This window comes from Antennarius striatus, chromosome 3 (assembly GCF_040054535.1).
Source record: "Antennarius striatus isolate MH-2024 chromosome 3, ASM4005453v1, whole genome shotgun sequence".
Lineage (NCBI taxonomy): Eukaryota > Metazoa > Chordata > Actinopteri > Lophiiformes > Antennariidae > Antennarius > Antennarius striatus.
The window spans coordinates 23,482,501-23,504,355 of NC_090778.1; the positions used below are offsets into that span (position 1 = coordinate 23,482,501).

Genomic DNA, 21,855 nt, shown 5'->3' on the forward strand with positions numbered 1-21,855 from the left:
GATTCTTGAGATTAATTGGGTCTGAAGTTTACAAAAGCTCGTGGCTAGGTAAATAATTTAACACGAACAACAGTGAACCCAGTCACAGTGATTTTGCTGTCAGATGAGAAATAGCCGGCGTCCATATGATGGATGACATATCGTCACTCAACAGTGACTCTGGAGTGGTTTCCGCGGTGAAAGCATTGTGACAAAGCTCGCATCTCCCTCAATTTCACTTTTGATGTGTAGTATAAATACAGACAGACACCGCTTCATTATTATGTAAAATGAACAGGTGTCTGGGCTGCATGCTGGGAAATAAAGGAAGAAAGTCCTTTAAGTCCCTGCACCTATAAGATTTTTACACCACATTACTAGCTGGAATGAACCATATCTTACCAAAGTTGAAAATGCTACTGATGAAAAAAAAAAGTTTGCAGTCATGACACATGTGCACACACATGCAGTCAAGGAGGAGTCACATCTATAAATGGGTGCACGCAATGTCACACAAGTAAGTATATGAAGTAGACAAGAGAAGTCAGTTCCCTCTGGTCCATACAAGGGGCGTCTTGAAACTGCTTGCTCCAAACAACTTTTGCTGCTCCCCACGCCCCCTCCTCTGTGCTGATGAAGAGGGTGTCCCAACCAGGGTTTTGGTTAATGGTGGAAAAAGTTACCGTTCCCCCTCCACAACTGACTAAAAAAACTTAGAAACTGCCTCCATAAGCAGCATGGTACTTCCAATATGGTTTCTACAAACAACTCCCCTCTGAGAGTAATTTGATCAGCATGTAAACAGAACAACTTACACACTATTAACACGGATTATCTAACAGGAATCAACATGGAAATGCTGCAGCTTCGAGATCATTCGGGCTATGAAGTAAACTTGGCAGTCAAATAAAAATGTTTGCTTCCAGAATCTGATGCAACAAGAAAGCAAGACATGAAAACACCCTAACAAGCATTTCTTGAAACATTTTATGTCTAGCTGATTAAACAGACATTTAAAGTTAAGCGGTCCTGAAAATGCAGGGCCTGCTGTGCCTGCTCTCATATCCTGATGCTGGTAGACTCAAAACATTAATGCCTGTTTAAAGAAATAGACTGTCATTTAATTGATTGAGAGCATCCAATATTTGTACAACTTGAGATGCGATCTAAGACGGCATTTAGAATTGATGCAATGATGTGTTTTATAAATGTGTTATTTGTGGCAGTCCAGTCAAGGTAGTCTGTAAAACAATTTTTTTCACCATCAACAAATATTAGTGAGAACTTGAAGGGCATTTATTGGACAGAATAACACCACAGGGGCCAAACTGTCCCCTTTTAGGTAAATTAAATCCTAAATCCAAATTCCTATTATTAACTGAACCTCTCACTTTTGATTAAAATCTGTGCTTCAGACATAATTGATAAAAATCTAGGAAAAAAAGAAGTCACAATGCAATAATTCCAGGATTTACACTTTTAGATTAACTTAAAAATGAATGATTATACACCAAGTAGTTTTTGTTTAATTGGCAAAAATAGTCAGAAAAGAGTTATATTGGAATTTTTAGGGAAAAAAAGCATTTTGGATCACAACCATTGTCCATATCAATACCAATATTTAATGGGTTCTTCCAAGTTACATCCCCAACAATTCCTCCATGGTAAATCAAAATCTGACAGAAACTTAAAAAAAGAAAAAAAAAGAAAAGAAAAAAGAGACATACTGTATAATTCATGGATCTGCCTTATTATCTGGATCAACTTCAGATCCAGAAGTTGATCCATTCCTCCCAGCTTCCATCATCAAGTAGTTTTTGTGTAGTCCTGCTAATAAATAGAAAAACAAACCAACAAACAGACGTCTGTGAAAACATGATCTCCTCGACGATGGTAAACAAAATCCAAAAGAGCGTTGGCAGAGAGAGATCATAATAGCGAAGGTCAGACAGCGCTGGTGTTCAGCAGACTCTCCTGAAACAAATACCACCTGCACATGTGTTTCTGATACAACACATTTATTTCTACTCCAACCAGAAGATGTGGCTTCTTTGACCGTTCACATGCAGGCTTTCAGTAACTCCAGAAAATTTAATTTGTGCGTATGAGAACAGCATATGCTGTATTAGATAGGCCATTTTAGAGACCTTGATTCATGCAGCAATTAGGCAGCTGTTAAATGGTTTATTACTAGAAAGACCTCTGGCATTTCTACCCGACAGATGTTAAGAAATCATACAGATGATATCGCTTTATTTTGATGACTGAGCCATATGCAAGGATGCCATTAAAATAAAATGAAATATGATTTTAATGGCCAGGACAATGGTGTAAAAATAAATAAACCCTTACAGTCGTTGTGATCACTGCCAAATATACTGACAAATCGACATGATGATTGAAATATACCTAAGGGGACTAGAGATCCCAGCCATTCTGAGTTGTACATGTAAAATAAACTTTTTATTCATATCATAAATGTCACGTCTCCAGTTAATTACACTGGTGAAATGAAGCACTATTTCAACCTGGAGACTAAGCAGGCAGAAGGAGAAGTTGAGCTTCGGTGGAAAACTCCACCACAATTATGTACACGCAGCCTTTTTCTGAATTCTGAGCAGGTTTTCCATTGGTGAAATTCCTGATGATCTGAGCTGTGTTGAGCGTGCACTGGATGCTGATGTGACTAACAGAACACTCCAGCAGCAGAGTGCCGGTTGGACTGCTGCAGAGGACTCTGGGCAATAAGGTTGCAGATGAGCGCTTTCCACAAACAAAACAGGAACGTGGAGTTGAATGTACGTTTATCTGTGCATGAATGTGTGCGTGCGTGTGTGTGTGTGTGTGTGTGTGTGTGTGTGTGTGTGTGTGTGTGTGTAAGTGTGTGTGTGTAAGTGTGTGTTTGCAGGAGTACGTGCATTTGGGGAACAGAAACATCCCTTCTTATGCCAAAAACCTCTCTCTGATCTGTAACACTGAGATGACCCCAAGCCAGACTTGTCCAAAAAGAACAAAATGCTTAACTGAAAGAAAAACACACACACACACACACACGCACGCACTCACACGCACGCACGCACGCACGCACGCACGCACACACACACACACACACACATATTCAACCCTAACACTAATTCCACCATTTTTGGAGATTTTGCATAGACAATTCATTTCCTGTGAGATTACCATAACCAAACCACCACTTGCCCATCACCCCACTCTTTTGCTACAACTCACCCTGACTTGAGACAAAGACTTCATAAAAAAATGACTGAACTTTAATTAACAAAGGAACAGCTGTGTAGATCAGTAATTTGATACTAACAATGACCACTCATTGGGAGCAGAGCTTTCTTCAACGTGTTAATTCCTCAGCTCGTTTGATCCTTTTGGCATCTCTTATCATTGTTAGGGCACATCATTGTTCCATAATTTTAAAGCTACAGGTTAATTTTACCTTTCTTATGAAACTTTCTTTTTTATGTAAATGCTGTCTAAATCACCTTAGAAACCAAAGATCTTGCTTGCTGACAAACATGGAGTCACTTGGTAGATACATATATACAGTATATATATATATGTGTGTGTGTGTGTGTGTGTGTGTGTGTGTGTGTGTGTGTGTGTGTGTGTGTGTGTGTGTGTGTGTGTGTGTGTGTATACAGTATATACACACATATATATATATATACATACACACACACACACACACACACACACACACACACACACACACACACACACACACACACACACACACACACACACACACACACACACACACACATATATATAAAACAATGACCAATATTCTAATCTTAAAATGTGTATTTGGAAGTCTTATTTAATTTTACATATAAGCTGTAAAATACATCTGATCTTCTAGTTACAGTCATGAGGTAAAAAATAGGGATTCCAGGTATGAATTTCTATGTTCCTTTCAGCTTTTTATCCTTGGCTCCAGATCCGTGGGGGAAGGAGGGAGGATGCTTCGGTGTTTATTGCCATCTGCCGCATCTTTTTCTGCGCTTGTACTTGGGGATGCTGAAGTCATAAATCTGAGAATAGTATATATGGGGACCTGAACACAAAACTATGTGATCAATATTTATAGCTTTGAATGTATTGATGCTTTTGGACTGGTGCATTTTTTCCTCAGTGTATCAAGTTTTCCCAAATCATTTTTATTTTGTAAAGCGTATTACAAAATAGTGTTCTTTCAAATTTGGCTTTATGAACTGTCATAATTGCAGTTCAAAGCACAGCACTGAAAAACCTGAAATGACCTTTGCAACACTGATTTATTTCATTTCAGTGTGTTAATATTTTTAAGGTATTTGCATGTACAGTATATATGTCGTATGTTTACATTTGTGTCAATGACAGACGCCATGTACCAGCGAGGACGAAGAGATTCCAATCTGGGTTAAGTGTTATACACACCTCTCAACCTCATCTCCTCTCTAAGCCTGGATGATAGATGGTCCCGTATCAAGGTCAGGACAGAGGTTGTGTGCCCATATTAACTAACCTCCTCCACTGATAGACTGTCAGACCCTCTGCGTCCGGGAGCCTCCCACTGACCCTGATGTAAACAAGGGCAGCAGCAGCAGCGATGTGATGAGAGGCAAGAGGAGACGGCAACACAAAACGTACATTATGTGGACAGAATAAATGTCACTAGCAGTTTCATTTTCATGACAAGCTGCCTTTATGGTGTTTGATGTTCCTCATAATGCGATCAAGACGTATTCCCCTTAAACAGGAAATGAGAACAAGTTGAGTCAGGACAAGAGCGATTTCAGTGATGGCATCTCGTTCTTCACTGAGTCATAAAGAGGAGTTTAGAGGGGGATACCAAATGGATTTGATTTCAAGGATCTCTGTCACAGGATGGAAGATTTGTTTTGAAACAGAAGGAAAGCCCAAGGCAAATATTTGACCCAGCTTTTATGGACAAGTCTCATTCTTATTCTGTGCTAGGAATACAACCAGTAATTTTGCTGCAATCTCGCATCACAATGTGCAAATTTTTTAGGACCTGCAACTTTGTATAAAGAAAACATACAATTCTTTAACTTTTCCCTTGTGTCATCTTTCAGACAGAAATAATGTTGGTGTACTTTTAGATATAGCATTGCGTCATACAATCCTCTGTGATAAGCAATTTGTTGGAAAAAAAATTGGTCCATACTGAATTATTTTAATAGTTACTAGCTTTATGTAATGTGTGAATCCAAATGACTTTGGTGAAAGAATAATACGTTATTGTAAGAATGAGATTGTTTATTGTAAGAATTCTGGCACACATGTTAATGTTTCCGTAATGCGTGTATACTAAAATGTTGAATGTTAATGGGGCAATCTAAGATGATGGACTAACTAGACATTACCTCATAAATATCAGTATGCAAGCACTTTGAGAATGTTAGCGTGGCGACATTAGCATTAACCTCAAATTGCTGTTATGACAAAGTACAACCTCAGAGACATGCTAGCGTGGCAGTAGACTGCTTTAGTGTAAGTGGACACCTCACATACATGCACTTTCATGCTCCTAGTAAGGCACTCAAAGGCAGCCTAGGAAATGTTGTTGTCAAGGGAATTTAACGTTGAACTGCCCAGTGTTCTTTCAAACACACACACACACACACACACAGTGATGTGATGGTCAGCTCAGCACATCGTGGTAAGGCTTAAAGGGCTCTTAATTGTTAAGTGTTGATGTTGGTGTTTGTTTTTCGGTGTATGAGCCTGTGGGATGAATTGGCGACATGTCGAGGGTGTACCACACCAAACTAGACATGTCACCAGTATCAGCTGGCTTTGGTTGAGGAGAACATAGAATTGCTGCAGAAAAAGGAATCAAACCCAAACCGTCTTGCTGTGAGGCAACAGCATGACCCACTGTGTCTTTATGTTGCCCATTTTAATCTTATGTTAATGCAAAATCAAGCCGCGATCCATTATCAGATCTAGTCAATGACATTAATATTGTCACAAGGAAAAGGACATCTTAATTTTATTCATTTGAACGGCTTATATAACATTTAGTTTAAAGCTCATATCTGGGCAAAATGGGCTAAGGTTTGCACCACACAATTTTTTATTTTCAGCTTGATTTAAAATGCCAAACAAACATGTTAAAAAATATTTTTTCACAAAAAGATACAGATCTATTATGACAACACACACTGTAGGGACCAATGGAGGTATAGAATCGTAACATTTGTACAAAGCTTACAGTATAGCCAGCTGAAAAAGAAGAGCAATCAGGCCTTGGTACTGTAACGCCTTTGTCTTTATGCTCCACTGCCTGCCTTAAAAGAAAGAGCTTAGATGTGTTCCTGGCCGAGGTCTTTAGAAGGTGAACGGTAATTGCTAAGAGAGGATTTAGCCTGACGATGGAACAAAGCACCTCTTTTGTTTTACTGAGGTAACTGTTATACACCGAGATAGAGCACCACTTCAGACATGAATTGTAGACATGAATGTGACATCTAGACTGATGGTTACATTTTGTGCTACTGTGTCAGAGTGTTGGTGTGTTAACCGCAGGGAAAGACTCAGACTTACAGACAGAGATGGATTTAACATGAAGACAACATTATGAACTCCATATTGTTCCTAACTCATTAGAGTAAGGATTATGGTAATGACATCACTGCAGCAGTATTAGCTCGTAAAATCTGACCATAGAGGGAGTAAACTGATGCTTGGTAAAAAATTGATTTTTTTTTCAGTCTGACTTCTTCGCTTTTCAGGAAACCCCAAAAACAAATCCCCCATTGTTTGCCTCATACACGGTGATTAAAGGATGCCAGCTTCTTACTTAATTAAAACACAGACAGACATGGATTCAAGTAGTCTCATTTCTCACTGTCTGTCTCCTTCCTGAGCCCATGTTGTCTGGTTTCAGAGTAGGTGCAGCACTTTTTTGCTTGTCTATCCAAAGGATTTGATAGTAGCCTTGCAATGTAATATAATGTTGGATTTCATTGTAAGTATGCCATTGGTAAGGATTTACCTCCTAAGATCTGTTAAAATGGGAGGTACCATTTCTTTTGGAAGTTTTCCTCAGTGGCAAATGTGTTCCACAGGCTTCAGTTTTAGGCCTAGTTGTTTTGACTTTTTTTGCCTTGGACATACTGTTGTGTACAACTGAATGCAGACAACAAAGCCCTATGTTGTGTTTCTGTTTCTGTACATCTTTTAACATTCTGCAAGATGACGCTCAAATCTTTAGGAACTAAATTATACTGCGTGCTAATAATGTAACCTTGTTTACCAAAGCAAGAGCTTCATAATAATATTACAAGAACATTAAAGGAAAAGGAATGTCTGTATCAGTAGGTTAAAAACTTTCACAGCTTTATTTTATATTTAAAAAAAAGTTGTTCAGGCAATTGTCATGGTCATCTGCTTTAAATAAGCATACAATCTGTTCAAGTCTTTCATTTTATCCTTCAGTTTGATTAAAATAATTATTATTGACGGTGCACAGCATTGTATTTTGTATGAAGCAGTTGGTTGTTCCTCTTTTCAGATAAGATTTAATACTCTTTTAATAATCTTTGTACTTAATTGTGTTCAACCAACAGAGTATATACATACAAAAGAGTATATAGAAAATACTGTGGTTTGTTATATTTATGATGTTTTTACACTCATGATGTAAAAAAAACAACAAAACAAAAACACCCAAAAATCCATAGACAGTTTGAAAAACACATTATTGATGCATGAATTGTTGAAAAATGTAAGTATAATTATTTAAACAGATAACTTTCTTTTGAGAGACATACCATGAAGGATGTCAGAATTTGGCAGTTGCTTTGTGTGCAAACATGCCTGTGTGTGTATTTAAAAGAATTCCTGCTCCAAAACAGGAAAACACAGAAAGAACAGTTTGCAACCCTAATCTTGTGCAGATCCGCTGATAGCTTTTTCTCCACAAACAATGCCCGTCTGGGTTAAGGAGGCTCTGCAAAGGTGTTGAAAAACCCTACAACCAGACACAGCCAAATCCTTTGTCGCCCTCCCACTGATCAACACTCAGACATGTTCATGTTGTAGACTGCTGGGACAGGATCATTTTTAGTCGCCTTGAGCTCTTCATGCCTCTCAGTGTTTCATACCCACTGTTGTGCTTTTTCCTTTGCCGCTTTGTTCTTTTTAGTTTTTATCGTATGAAAAATAAATTTGTCTTTCCATACATAATGCCTGGTATCTTATAAGCCTCTGTCTGGGTGTCTGCTGTTTTGTGTATTTCAAATCTCAGCCTTATATTTTTTGGAAGTGAACCTAATTAATTTTAAGGAATAGGAAATAAGCAATGAAAAATATTTTCAAAGAACAGTTGATCAGTCCCGTCTCTATGTCAAACAGCTATTCTTTGTTTTACCCTTCAGTTTTTAATCAGATTAAACAAACGGTACATGGATTGTTCATTGGTTAGCTGGTTCCAGTCATAATATAAAACTAAGCTAACATGCATCCAGTGGTAACTTTGTATTTAGCCAACACATACAAGAATGACATAAATGTAGCCGCAAGAAGGCACAAGCCAGTGTCTTATTGTGCTGGTCCCAAGCCCGGAAAAATACAGAGGGTTGTGTCAGGAAGGGCACCCGACGTAAAACTTTTGCCAAATCAAACATGCGAATCAAACCTATGACTTTCGTACCGGATCGATCGAGGCCCGGGTTAACAATGACCACCATCGGTGCTGTTCACCCACAGGGTGCCGATTGAAATTGGACTACTGTATGTACAGGAGACAAGGTGGAAAGGTAGGAAGGTTAGAAGTTTAGGAGCAGGGTTCATGTTGTTCTATCATGGTCTAGATTGGAAGAAAAATGGAGTAGGAGTTATCTTGAAGGAGTCGCTTGTTAGGAATGTCCTGGAGGTAAAAAGAGTGTCAGACAGAGTGATGAGTCTGAAGCTAGAAATCGAAAGTGTGATGTTCAATATTGTTAGTGGGTATGCTCCACAGGTAGGATGTGAGCTGGGGGAGGAGAAATTCTGGTTGGACTTTGATGAAGTGACGCAGAGCATATCTAGAAGTGGTAGAGTTTTTATTGGTGCAGACTTCAATGGACATGTTGGTGCAGGAAACAGAAGTGATGAGGAGGTGATGGGCAGGTTTGAGGAATGCAGAAGGACAGATGGTGGTTGACTTTGCAAAAAGGATGGAAATGGCTTTAGTGAATACTTTCTCCCAGAAAAGACAGGAACATAGGGTGACCTATAAGAGTGGAGGTAGGAGCACACAGGTAGACTGCATCTTGGGTAGACAGTGTAATCTGAAGGAGATCAGTGACTGCAAAGTAGTGGTAGGTGAGAGTGTAGCCAAACAGCATAGGATGGTGATGTGTAAGATGACTCTGGTGGTGAGGAAGATGAAGAAGGCAAAGGCAGATTAGAGGACAAAATGGTGGAAGCTGAAAAAGGAAGAGTGTTGCATGACTTTTAGGAAGGAGTTAAGACAGGCTCTGGGTGGTCAGGAGGTGCTTCCAGATGACTGGACAACTACGGCTAATGTGATCAGGGAACCAGGTAGGAGAGTACTTGGTGTGTCATCTGGAAGGAAAGTAGATAAGGACACTTGGTGGTGGAATGAGGAGGTACAGGAGTGTATACAGAGAAAGAGGTTAGTTAAGAAGTGGTACACTGAGATGACTGAGGAGAGTAGACAGGAGTACAGGGAGATGCAGCGTAAGGAGAAAGAAGGGGTAGCAAAGGCCAAACAAGGGGCCTATGATGACTTGGTTGGACAGTAAGGAGGGAGAGTCTGATCTATACAGGTTGGCAAGACAAAGAGACAGAAATGGGAAGGACTTGCAGCAGGTTAGGGTGATTAAGGATAGGGATGGAAGTGTATTGACAGGTACCAGTAGTGTGATGTAGTGTGATGAATGGAGGAGAAGTGTGCTTATGCCCATTTTTATGAACAAGAGAGATGTGTAACTACAAAGGAATAAAGCTAATGAGCCATAAAATGATGTTATGGGAAAGAATAGTTAAGCTAGACTAAGGGCAGAAGTGAGCATTTGTGAGCAGCAGTATGGTTTCATGCCAAAAAAAGAGTACTACAGATGCAGTATTTGCTTTGAAGATGTTGATGGAGAAGTACAGTACAGAGAAGGCCAGAGGGAGCTGCATTGTGATTTTTGTAGCTCTGGAGAAAGCTTATGACAGGGTGCCCAGAGAGGAACTATGGTATTGTATGAGGAAGTCTGGAGCGGCAGAGATGATAGAACAGTGCAGGAGATGTATGAGTAGTGTAAGACAGTGGTGAGGTGGGTTGTAGGTGTGACAGGGACCCAAGTGGAAGAGTGAGGTTATAGGGAGAAGAGATCAAGAAGGTGGAGGATTTAAAGTACTTAGGGTCAACAGTCCAGAGCAATGGAGAGTGTGGAAAAGAGGTGAAAAAATGTGTACAGGCAGGATGGAACGGATAAAGAATAGTGTCAGGTGTCATGTGTCATAAAAGAGTTTCAGCTAAAATGAAAGAAAAGGTGTACAAAACCGTGGTGAGACCAGCGATGTTGTTTGGTCTAGAGACAGTGTCACTGAGGAAAAGACAGGAGACAGAGCTGGAGGTAGCAGAGATGAAGATGCTGAGGTTCTCTTTGGGAGTGACCAGGAAGGATAGGATCAGGAATGAGAAAATCAGAGGTACAGCATATGTTAGAGGTTTTGGAGATAAAGTCAGAGAGGCCATACTGAGATGGTGTGGACATGTCCAGAGGAGAGATAGTGAATATATTGGTAGAAGGATGCTGAGTTTTGAACTGCCAGTCAGGAGGCCTAGAGGAAGACCAAAGAGGAGGTTTATGGATGTAGTGATAGAGAACAAGAAGGAAGACAGGGTTAGATGGAGGCAACTGATTTGCTGTGGCGACCCCAGAAGGGAAAAGCTGAAAGGAGAAGAAGATATGAGAATGACATAAATATTTCTCATCAATCTCTTGGCAAGAATTCAAATAAACTGCCCAGATCTGACCACATCAGCAGAAATATTCTCCTTCTCTGTCAGTTCTGTCAAATCCATCCACTCTTGTATATTACCCATTTTCCTGCAGTACACTCACACTGCCACTCTTTCCTGCTTTTTCTTTTCATGCGTCATCATTTACCCCCTGTCCCTGTCATTTATTCCAATCCTCCTCTTCCTCTCTCGTTTCCCTTCTCCCTCACTTTATGTCCTGGTTTTCAGTCTCGTACACCTCCTCCTCCTCTTCTCTTTTCGTTCTATCTAAATTGCAAATGGCAGCAGTGCCGACTGCCAGAGGAGCTCCTCAATGTCATTAGAGCTGACCCTGTGGATTAAGTAGAAGAGAGAGGCGGTGTGTAGAAAGTACAGATCAATACCACAGCTTATCCTCTAGGTTCTTTTACTTCACTTTGGATTTAGATCTGATAAACTGAGATGTCTTCTGTATGCTTGTACAACAAACAGTGAGGGTATATCTGGGTGGATGAAAATATAAATTAGGCAAAGAAGAGCGATTAGGAGAGATATTATGACAATTCTAAGCCCACATGAAATGTGAAAAGGTTTAGGGACAGGTTTTTAAAGGAACTTTGGTGATGGGTTTGTACCAAGCCGCTGCCTCATTATAGGAGCAGATTAGGTTTGCTATAGAGATATATAATGGACAAAGTCAGATGACACAACATGTATATTACAGAATGTTTGAGTTTGTTTGAAATCAAGTCAAAAAGAATAAGACAGGAAAGAAATGAAGCTGAAAAAAATTAAGTTGTCATCTTGCAACTTGTACAGGACAGAACTAGAAAAGAAATCCCAACTGCATGATATCTTATCTGTGAGATTAGAAGGTGGATGGAGAGATAGACAGAGTTGGCAGATAAATTTAAGTCACTCTGAGCAGAATTAAACTAAATAGTTGCCCTTATCAGACGGCAAATCCATTATCAATGGACGTGTGTCCATGTGCACTCAACCCAAGACACACACACACACACACACACACACACACACACACACACACACACACACACACACACACACACACACACACACACACACACACACACACACACACACACACACACACACACACAGGTTAATGTCTGACATGTAGATCTGCATCAGAAGATTATGTTACAAAGACTCTTTCACGTGAATGTGCCAACCACTCATCTAGCTCAGACTCCCACTTTTACAACTGTCTCCCTTCACAAACCCACACATAAAGCGTATTACATTACCTTCAAAAAACCATCCTCACACCAAAGATTATAGAGTCAGAGTATTTGTTATATACAGAAAATCAGCTATGAGACAAAACGTTATATTATCACCCAGCACATCATTTTCATTTGTGAGTTGTTTATTTTTAATACTTTCTCTGGAATTCTGACAATGAAAACAAAAAATTAATAAGAGCAAGAGGAGTGAGAGACACTATATACCACGCGCGCACGCGCACACACACACACGCACACGCACACGCACACGCACACGCACACGCACACACACACACACATACACACACACACCTTCAAACTTTGTAACAGAAGTATGGTACATAACAGATTTTTACCTAGAACCTATGAGAAACAAAATGTGTAAAATCCCATTCAGTCCGAGCTCCTCATGAAAGTTACAGCATCAAACAATATGACAAGTCATTTGTACAGTATGCTACGCCTCGCTACACTCCAAAGGAACTGCTGGACAGTCGGCTCTCAAGTAGAACAAGATGGCATGTATGCAAAGATATGTAGTGAGGTAACGTCATTTCGGGAGTTTCTATATGCGCTGTGCTGTCAGTTTTAATGGCTTGTTATCAGCATTTTATGACTCTATTGTGTGCCATAAACCCATCAAGGGGCATCTTAATTTCTTGTCAATAAAGCATAACAAAACAATATGGTTATAATGCTATTGTGAAGGTTGTTCCAGGGGAGGTTATGTAAGAACTTTTCAGCAGCTGGAAAACAACATGACATTTGGGTTTGAACCCACTAGTCATCTTTTTTGAGTCGAGTCATTGTTTTTATTATGTAATGCAGAAGACCTGAGTATTTAGTGCCATCTAGTGGTGGAGTAGCTGCAGAGGCCGGTTCAACTCGACTGCTCTGACCTGCACCTTTAGATACAAACGTATACCCACAGTTGTTGTGTTATCTAATTATTTTTTAAATATCAAGAAAATGTGGAACTAAATTTAACTAATGTGAAAAACTTGTATTCTAATATCTTGATTGCATGCAAACCAGATTCAACATATTATTAAAAAAATACTATAATATCATATAAGTTATTTACATGTATCCAAGAAATAGAGAGACAAGAATGTTGCTCAGAGATTAACATGACAGATAAGATGTTATTGCTTATTTGTGGACTGTTACTGCTATTTTAAGCCTTTTTAACACTGTAATCAGCGACCAGGTATAATGTATTTGCATTATAAATTTTGACTTGTTTTTCGTTGTGTAGTTTCTTGTTTTGCTCAATTTATAAATCCATTAAATGCAATCAAAACTAAACAAAATCAAATAATGTTATGCTTGAAAGAAAAACGAGTGAGAATGATCGGGTACAGCACAAAAGTTAGTTAGTTATTCATTTATTTCAGGCAAGGCAAGGAAAAACAAAACAAAAAGCAAACAAAAGACAAAAAGAAACAAAATAATTAAATAAGCAAATAATAAGCAAAGATCATAACTCAACAATACAATTCTGCCTGAAAGGGAGTGGGAAGAAGAAAACTTATGTAAAAGGAGGAATTGATAAATATTTCTTTCGATTTCACGTTTTTGTTTTGTTTTTATTACTAATATGAATCATTGTGCATTATTCAACATTTTGGTGATCGTCTAATGATAACGTTATGCTAACGTTGTTAGCATCAAGTGTATAACAATGGCCAAATTTTCTACCTTTTTTAATTTTATTTTATCAGATATAATTTGAAAATGAGCAGACTGTCTTTGATGACGTCACAGGTTTACATCTTACCGTCACAAACGCTGGACCCGGGGCCGAAGGTGATTTCAGGGCTTGACATATGCGCAGTCTGTTGTATGTTGTATTTGTTTTGTTTCGTAAACTGTCTGAGCTTCTTTAGTCGATTACAGTAGTATTACAACTCAACAGTTTAACGGTGGATTTAATGCACTTTTTTTTTAAAAATTCCAAACAAGCTTGTTTCTATTCTTTCGACTAAATCTTACTATCAACAATGTTCCACCGATGATGAAGACCTTTAATATCAATTTCAATTTTAACACATTGAACGAACGGAATATTTTTTACAGTGGCAATAATACAAACTTACTGCACAGCAAAACCGGACTTGTCCAAAACAAAATGTGTCATTGAATGACCAAACGCTGGTTTGCAGTTGTTGGGCTTCTTGGGCTTGGAGGTTTGCTGATTGGCCAGTAGTCAGTGGTAAATAAAGACAGACAGGTTTTATTCCCCTTGCAGCTGCTGGGGAGACGGCAAAGCTTCAACTGGGAGCTCACTAAAAGTTTATAGTGTTTTTCTCGCTACATGCCCAGCCCTCCTGAAAATATTCTTCAAAACCATAATACTTGATGCCTAATAGATAAAATTCATAAAAGAACACCTTATTTTGTATTGTATATGTAAAAAGTGAATGGTCTCCTCCCTGTTATACCTCAGTCCTTTCACCATATCACAAAAAATTCAATACAATGTTTTGCTGAATCTGTTTCACAGAAAGTTAAATTAAACCAATGAAGCTGAGGACATTACCCTCTTTACTGATATAATTATTCTTAAACTTCTTGGTCGATTTGCCTGAAACAGCAGGTCATGACTTGCAGGCTTGTTAAGTGTTGTTAGAGGTATGTGCTGTCCAGACAGCCATTGAGGGTGTTGATACCATATGATTACTGGATCATTACATAACGATCCACATCTTTATTTCCAGCATGGATCTTTATTTAACCAGGTAAGTCAATTGAGAATCAATTCTCATTTAAAATAATGACCTAACCAAGAGGCGGCATTAAACAAGTAGCACTAGAACAACAAATATGCATTAATACAGAGAACACAATGAAACATGTACATGTTCTTTTAGTCTGTTTGGCATGTACAGTGTATAAAATGATCTGATCTTTCAGGATGTGTGATTTTCATGTTTGTCCCTGCTGAATACCTCGTTTGAGGCTCATGTCATATACTGCTCTCTGTTACTGTCCTGTGCATTGCGGGGACAGACACGTGCATTTTTTGGACTTAAGAAGAAAAAGCCTTGAACTCCGGTACTGTATCATATTCGTGAAAACAAGAAGATCCACATATCTTGCAAACGCTGTGTCTGTTCTTTCTCCAGGTGAAACTCTTAAATCATTGGCAACTTCAGAAACTTTGTCTCGAACAGCTACACCGAAGGTGACACTGCAGCAGAATCAGAGTTTCTACACCCGTAATAGGGTCAGCCAGGGCTCACACCTCTGGTGCCCATACTGAGTTCATGCCTTACCCTCAACAGCAGAACTCACTATCTTCAGCTGCAGAATCCTGCAAGTTGATTTAATAAAGGTTTGTTTGACAGATGACTCTGTATTTTTAAATGGAATGCTATTCTACCTTCATGAAAATCAGAATTTGAATTACTGACTGTTTTCTATCAAGATGGAAGGAGTTTTTTTTTTTTTTTAAATTCACTCCACACCGCAATGGTTGAATTTGAAGATTCTCATTTTGTCTGATGAATGACAACTGTTACAGAATGGTAAACCACCCTGGAGTCCTGGAGCACACCTTTAAAAAAAAAAAAAATTCTGGCACATGACAGCGAAATACGACGTTATAAAGTAATTATTGTATTATTAGTATAAAAAGTATAATTGTAATTCTGACTATATTGTAAAGAGGCTCAAATGAAGAGATTACTTCTTTCTGCTGTGTTTCAGAAGCCGCTGACTCAACAAAGACTTAACAACATTGAACTCAGTCCTATAATTATAAATCTCAGCTGTTATATGTAATACTTAAGAAGGAAGTGCTGGAAGGTTTATCCTTTTCTGAAATACAGCACAGTAGCATGTATGCAACAATATGCCGTGGTGTATTCAGCCAGGAGTTTGCCCCGTGCCATCAGATTTAATGGCTTGTTAATCAGCATTTTATTGCCCTACTGTGCATCAAAAACCCATCAAAGGACAGTTTAATTTCTTGCCAATAATGCATATTAAATAACCATTATGTCTCAAAAAAGCTACTGCTATACTCATTTAAAGAGTAATTATAACAGAACAGATCTAGAAAAAACTTGACCAACAGGTCTGAAACCACAATTTTTTATATATGGAATAGGATTGGGGCCACGATTTCTTCTTAAAGAATTCTGAACTCAGCATTTAACTCTTGTGACTAAACACAAAATTCTGACAAAAATCAGAGGTGGCTTACATGCTTTTTTTGTTTTTAACATGAACAAAAAAAGAAAATTCTGATTTTAATCTCAGAATTCCAGGATTTTTAGAAAATAATTCAGCCTATTTAAGTGACTTTTAAAACATCTCTCTAATCATAATTTGTATCACAAAATACAGACAAACTAAACATGCGGCACCCTCCCGTGTTTACACACCTAGAAGGGGAAAAACGCGGATTTACAGATTTAAAAATCCCAAAGGGCACTGACAGCTTTTATTTTGTTAAATAATTAAATGATTAAATTTTCCAACCGAAGGTGACAAAAAATGAAGCTGAAAATAATTAATTTGTGAAATTTGTTTGAAAACACATTGTTTCATCCTGTCAATTTTACTTGCGAATCTTGTGAGTTAACATCATAAATTATTCAAAAGCTAAAAATAGGCAAATACACAAATACGCAAGATGAAGTAATAGACTGAATAGACTGAATTAGATCCGATGTGATTCAGTCATTCAGTGTTCTTGTATGAAACATAAACTAATGGCTTTTGGTACATTCTGCACCTTTGAAACAATCTGTTGTTTTCATTTGATAATAAAGTTATGAGTGACTTGAAGGGTTTTTTATGCGTCCATGAGAAACGCATTTTCTGGGCTTTTATTTTATTAAAGAGTGACACAGAAAGAACTAGTGTCAAAACAAGAACAATATATTTGGAAATGCTATTCATGATGTGACATTTCCTTGCGCCGTCATGAAAGAGAGGCCCCTGGGGACCAAAGAAGGCTCCGCCTAAAATGATGGCTGGTTCTCTTGCGCATGCGGAGTATGAGTGTGTTTTATTGCCATTCCCTTGTAGGTCCCGGGTTGTGACTCCTCCCTGTAGGTTTAACCACACAGACCAACTGTTTCACTTACAAAACGCCTTGTTTTGTGTTTTTAAAACCAAAAGAGTGATTTCATTTATTTTGCGCTTAACCGGCTCCCAACGATGTTCCAGCAGACGATAAAGAACTTCAACTTCAATTTCAACGCACTGAATGCGAGGAATAGTTACTCCAGTGGAGATGTGATCACTGGACAGATCTCCTTCGACCTCACCAAGCAGTGGAAAGTCGAGGTGATCACAATGACTCTGACAGGAAAGGCAAATATCGCTTGGACTGTGAGAACTTCAGGAAGGAAAGGAAGGAGACATACCAGACAAATCTCTGCCAAAGTGGAATATTTCAATCTGAAAAGCGTCATCCATCAACCGGACGGTGGTATGCGGTCACCGAAAATGCACGGCAGCCCTGCAAACCGTTATTGTTGAATACAATCACTAAATTCGTGTTTCCTTTGCCGCTTTAGATGAGACGACAAATCTTCAGCCGGGCAATCACACGTATCAGTTTACATGTCAGATCCCTCAAGGGTTTGTATGAATAGTTTTACCTCTGATTGTGTCACTTACATTTTTAAACAAACAAATAGATGGACGGGGATTATCACCCTCCAATTGCAATATTTATTTAGAGGCAAGAGTGATAAGAAAGACAGATTATGTCATGCTCCTCCTATTGTCTTCAGCGTCATCTGATACTTAATCTGTTTTAAGGATCAGAAAAACTGCTCGACAAGTTTCAAACAAACAAACAAACAAACAAAAAAGCAGAATCATTGGATGTGATTCAAGAAAAATCCTATTTATACAGTATTTGGAGTTGGAGAGAATTAAGCAAAAACATTGTTTTGCTCCTTCCTTCCCATGGTCCTGTAGCAGTTCTTTTAGAATTGTGTGATATTGATATCTGTTTGAGTTGAACAACTACAAACTCAAAAATGTATATTTTTACTGTTTTGCAACTATGCAGAGACTTTCCATCCTCCTTCACTGGGGTAAATGGAAAGATCACGTACACCTTGACAGTGGGCATCATCAGACCCTGGCATTTTTCCAAGGACTTTGTGACAGAGTTCAACTTTGTTAACCGCACCAATACCAATCATCCAGATCTGTGGGTAAGTGATCAGTGATATTCTTACTACTTCAGTATGATTTAAGGATATAGAAATTAATCTAGTAAAATAAAAATAAAATTCTCTGGGGTTTTTTTTCTGTAGGCTCCTCTCTCAGGCACAAATGAGATGAGACTGTGCTGCCTGTGTTGTGCCTCAGGTCCAATCACAATGACCGCCACTACAGAAAGAAAAGCCTTCAACCCCGGTACTGTAGCCATCCATCCATGAAAATAATTGACCATGAAGTTTGCATTAACTAGCCACATCTGAATATAACCCAAAAACTGTGTCTGTTTTTTTCCCCAGGTGAAACTGTAAAAATTATTTGCGATTTCAGTAATACTTCATCTCGAACAGCTACCCCGAACTTGAAACTGCAGCAGAAGCAGAGTTTCTACACCCATAATAAGACAAGCCAGAGGGTGGTCTTCAAAAACCTGGCGTCTCGGACAGGTCAGCCCATCGGAGCTCAGACGTCTCATGTCCACACTGAGTTCACGCTCACCATACCCCCGACAGCAGAGCCCACCATCTCTAACTGCAGCATCCTGGAAGTTAATTACATTATAGAGGTTTGTATGGCTGCTACAGAACATAATCTGTTCACTTACTCAGAATGCTTTAGTGTATTCTTTATATACATGTGAACCTGATCGGACTTAATGAGGATCGGACATTAAATAGCCTTTTCCATAATAAAGTCAAATAATGAATTTCAACTTTGTGTCTTCTGTAGGTGGTTCTGAGTGTACGTGCTGCTTACGACCTCATAGTGTTGATTCCTATCATCCTGTGTGACATTACAAACATTCAGCCTCCTATGATTAGTGAGTAAATATTTAATGCAGACTTTGTTTCTAAACTGTCCACTGTTACATGACGGAGGAGTGATGTTTTGTTTTCTCCACACTGGGATGTCTGAGTTTGAACTTGTTCTACTGTATTTTATTTGTCAGAGTTCTAAATCAGGCTGTCCTGACCAGGGTGGCTAACAGAAAGTCTCTCAATGAATACACCAATCAAATATCAGAACATACAATATTCATAATAAGTTGTATCAGCAGATATCTTCATTTGTTTTTGTGTACTTTTAAACACATACTTGTTGTTAACATACAGTACATGTAATGTTTTGTCATCTGCATTCACAAGAACCTTTAATTGTTTTCAGTAATTGTTTAGCGTACGCAGCTAAACATGCTTACAAATGTGTTACTGCTTCAGGCAGAAGGTTTGATTATCAGTGTGATCTTAACTGAAGTCCACCGTTAGGTTTCAAATTCTCTTTTTCTTTGCTGAATGGGATTGTCTCAGATGTGAAGAAAAACCTTCACTGACAAATTTTAGATGTAATGTGAACAAAAATTGTTTAATTTTGGTATATATATTACATGTGCATGTTTTTTAACTGTTACTACAGTACTGTAGGGTAATTGTCCTCTAAGTGAGGATGAAGATGATGAACACATGAAACCACTATGCAAACCTGTCAGTGCGTGGCTGAACTATTTCAGTCCAATGCACCTTACCCAGTGTTGCCATATTCACTACCTCAGCACATTTTCAGAGCTTTGTGTAAAATAGTTATTTTTCATTGAATAGTTTTGACTGTCAGCCTGAATAGTTGTTTGTCTTTCTATATGACCCTGCAATAAACTAGTAGCTTATCCAGGGTGTACCCAGTCACCGCCCCTACCCAGCTAGAATAGGTTCCAGCGTGAACCCGTGACCCAGATCCAGAAAAGTGGTTGAATACAAGACAATTACTGATTGTCTCCCCTTTCAGGAAATGAATGAATGAATGTCAATGTTACATTATCTCAGGATTGATTGATTGATTCATTGATTGATTGATTGACTGTCTGTCTGTCTGTCTGTCTGTCTGTCTGTCTGTCTGTCTGTCTGTCTGTCTGTCTGCATAAATATGTTTACAATATGTGAATTTGTTTCTTATCAAAAGTTGATATGACTGATTGTAGAAGGTGAGCATAATATTGTACACATGGATTGATGACATTAAAGTGTAAAGTTTATGTTAATTTAAGACTGATGTTTTTTGTCAATACATTTTTTCACATATACTGTATTCATCTGTGTAAATACAGGTATAATTTGCATTGTTTTGAGTTAAGTGGCTCTGGGTTATATGTTGGTTTTCAAAAATAAAAATTAAGTTAACGTCATTTTACTCAACTTAACGTCTATCCATCACAAATTTTGGAATTGTAAATCACTAGAAAACAATTAAAAGGACATATTGTATTACTGTATAATAAATACGGATTAAAACATATGTCATAATAAAACATGTACTTATAGTTCCAATATCTACTGATCAGTTCGGTGTGAGCGTGTACATGAATGTTTGTTTGTCTTTTGTATGGCTCCAAGATGCCCTGGCAACGTTTTTGTTTTTTTTTCAACTTACTTTATGTTTCCTGGAACCAATTAACGGCATAGTGAGGTACAGTATACAGTTCCTGTGTATTGCAGTGTGTCTAACTTCCTGACGGGGGCGGCAAAATCACTAAGCAGCTGGGTTCTCAGATAACCTGAGAACCCAGCTGAGAACTGTCATGCCTGACAAAAATGGGAGATGCTCCTCTTCTAAATTGAGTTTAATGGAAAATCCTGGATGCTGAAATATAAATTTAGAGGGGATATCTCACTTTAACCCGAGAGGACCCACGGTGACACTGGTGTCACACGCACTTTGAATGTCCCCGTCTCTTCGTTATAAAGCTTCATATCTGATTTTAAATCATGAAGTCCCTAAGTGATGTATACTCAGCATCCTGGTATCATGACCATGTGACAGTCATGTGCTAGTGAACGGAAGTGATCTCTCAGCCAGTGTGCAAATTACAAGGAAGCATCCAATTACAAAACGCAATTTATTTTTGACACTACAGGTAATTTCAAACACATTTAACAGATTTAATGCTTTGATAACAAGTACTAAATTACTTTCCACCTGGTCTGACCATATTTGTTGAAGAATATAATATCAAACAAGTTACAGAAATTTCGCTGTAACATATACTGTATGTCACAATGGGCTGTCAGCCTTAGATTAAGAAGGAAAAATTGGTGTGATCTATTTGTCGCAGTAACAAAAATTCACCCAATTAATTGTGCTACATCAATTACATTGAATTGAAATTTGTTTTGCTGCTCAATTAAAAATGTGCTGAACAATTAGAAACACAAAATAATGTAAAAGTACTTGCTTTTTGTTACAAAAAATTCTTGGGAAATCTGCACATAATGTTAACAAATTTTTACTATCCTATTCTGATCACATAAAAATATAAATGTCTTATTTTTTGTTAAATATGAAATATTCTGTTATTTTAATTTAATTTGTAGTATGAAAAGAAACAAGCACTATACTCTTTACGATGCATTGGAGGCCATAGTGGGAGATGATGGCGAGTTTTAGGGATGATAGTTCAGATGAAGACCCTGATGACCC

At 38.3% G+C, this 21,855-nt stretch overlaps 1 protein-coding gene across 1 annotated transcript; it reads left to right on the forward strand.

The window, feature by feature from the left end:
• The first annotated feature begins 17,252 nt into the window (after positions 1-17,252).
• LOC137592654 (arrestin domain-containing protein 3-like) lies at positions 17,253-20,629 on the forward strand. The gene is made up of 6 exons (XM_068310960.1): positions 17,253-17,641; positions 17,730-17,793; positions 18,233-18,380; positions 18,483-18,585; positions 18,687-18,952; positions 19,117-20,629. The coding sequence occupies exons 1-6, from the start codon at positions 17,368-17,370 to the stop codon at positions 19,213-19,215; spliced, it is 954 nt and encodes a 317-aa protein (XP_068167061.1). The 5' UTR covers positions 17,253-17,367; the 3' UTR covers positions 19,216-20,629.
• Positions 20,630-21,855: the final 1,226 nt, after the last annotated feature.

What these genes read in the sequence shown, in the direction of transcription:
- LOC137592654 (XM_068310960.1), top strand. Translation starts at nt 17,368, where the DNA reads ATGTTCCAGCAGACGATAAAGAACTTCAACTTCAATTTCAACGCACTG. An exon ending in CCAATCATCCAGATCTGTGG is followed by an intron (nt 18,381 to 18,482) that starts GTAAGTGATCAG and finishes TTTTTTCTGTAG; the next exon opens with GCTCCTCTCTCAGGCACAAA. An exon ending in AAGTTAATTACATTATAGAG is followed by an intron (nt 18,953 to 19,116) that starts GTTTGTATGGCT and finishes TGTCTTCTGTAG; the next exon opens with GTGGTTCTGAGTGTACGTGC.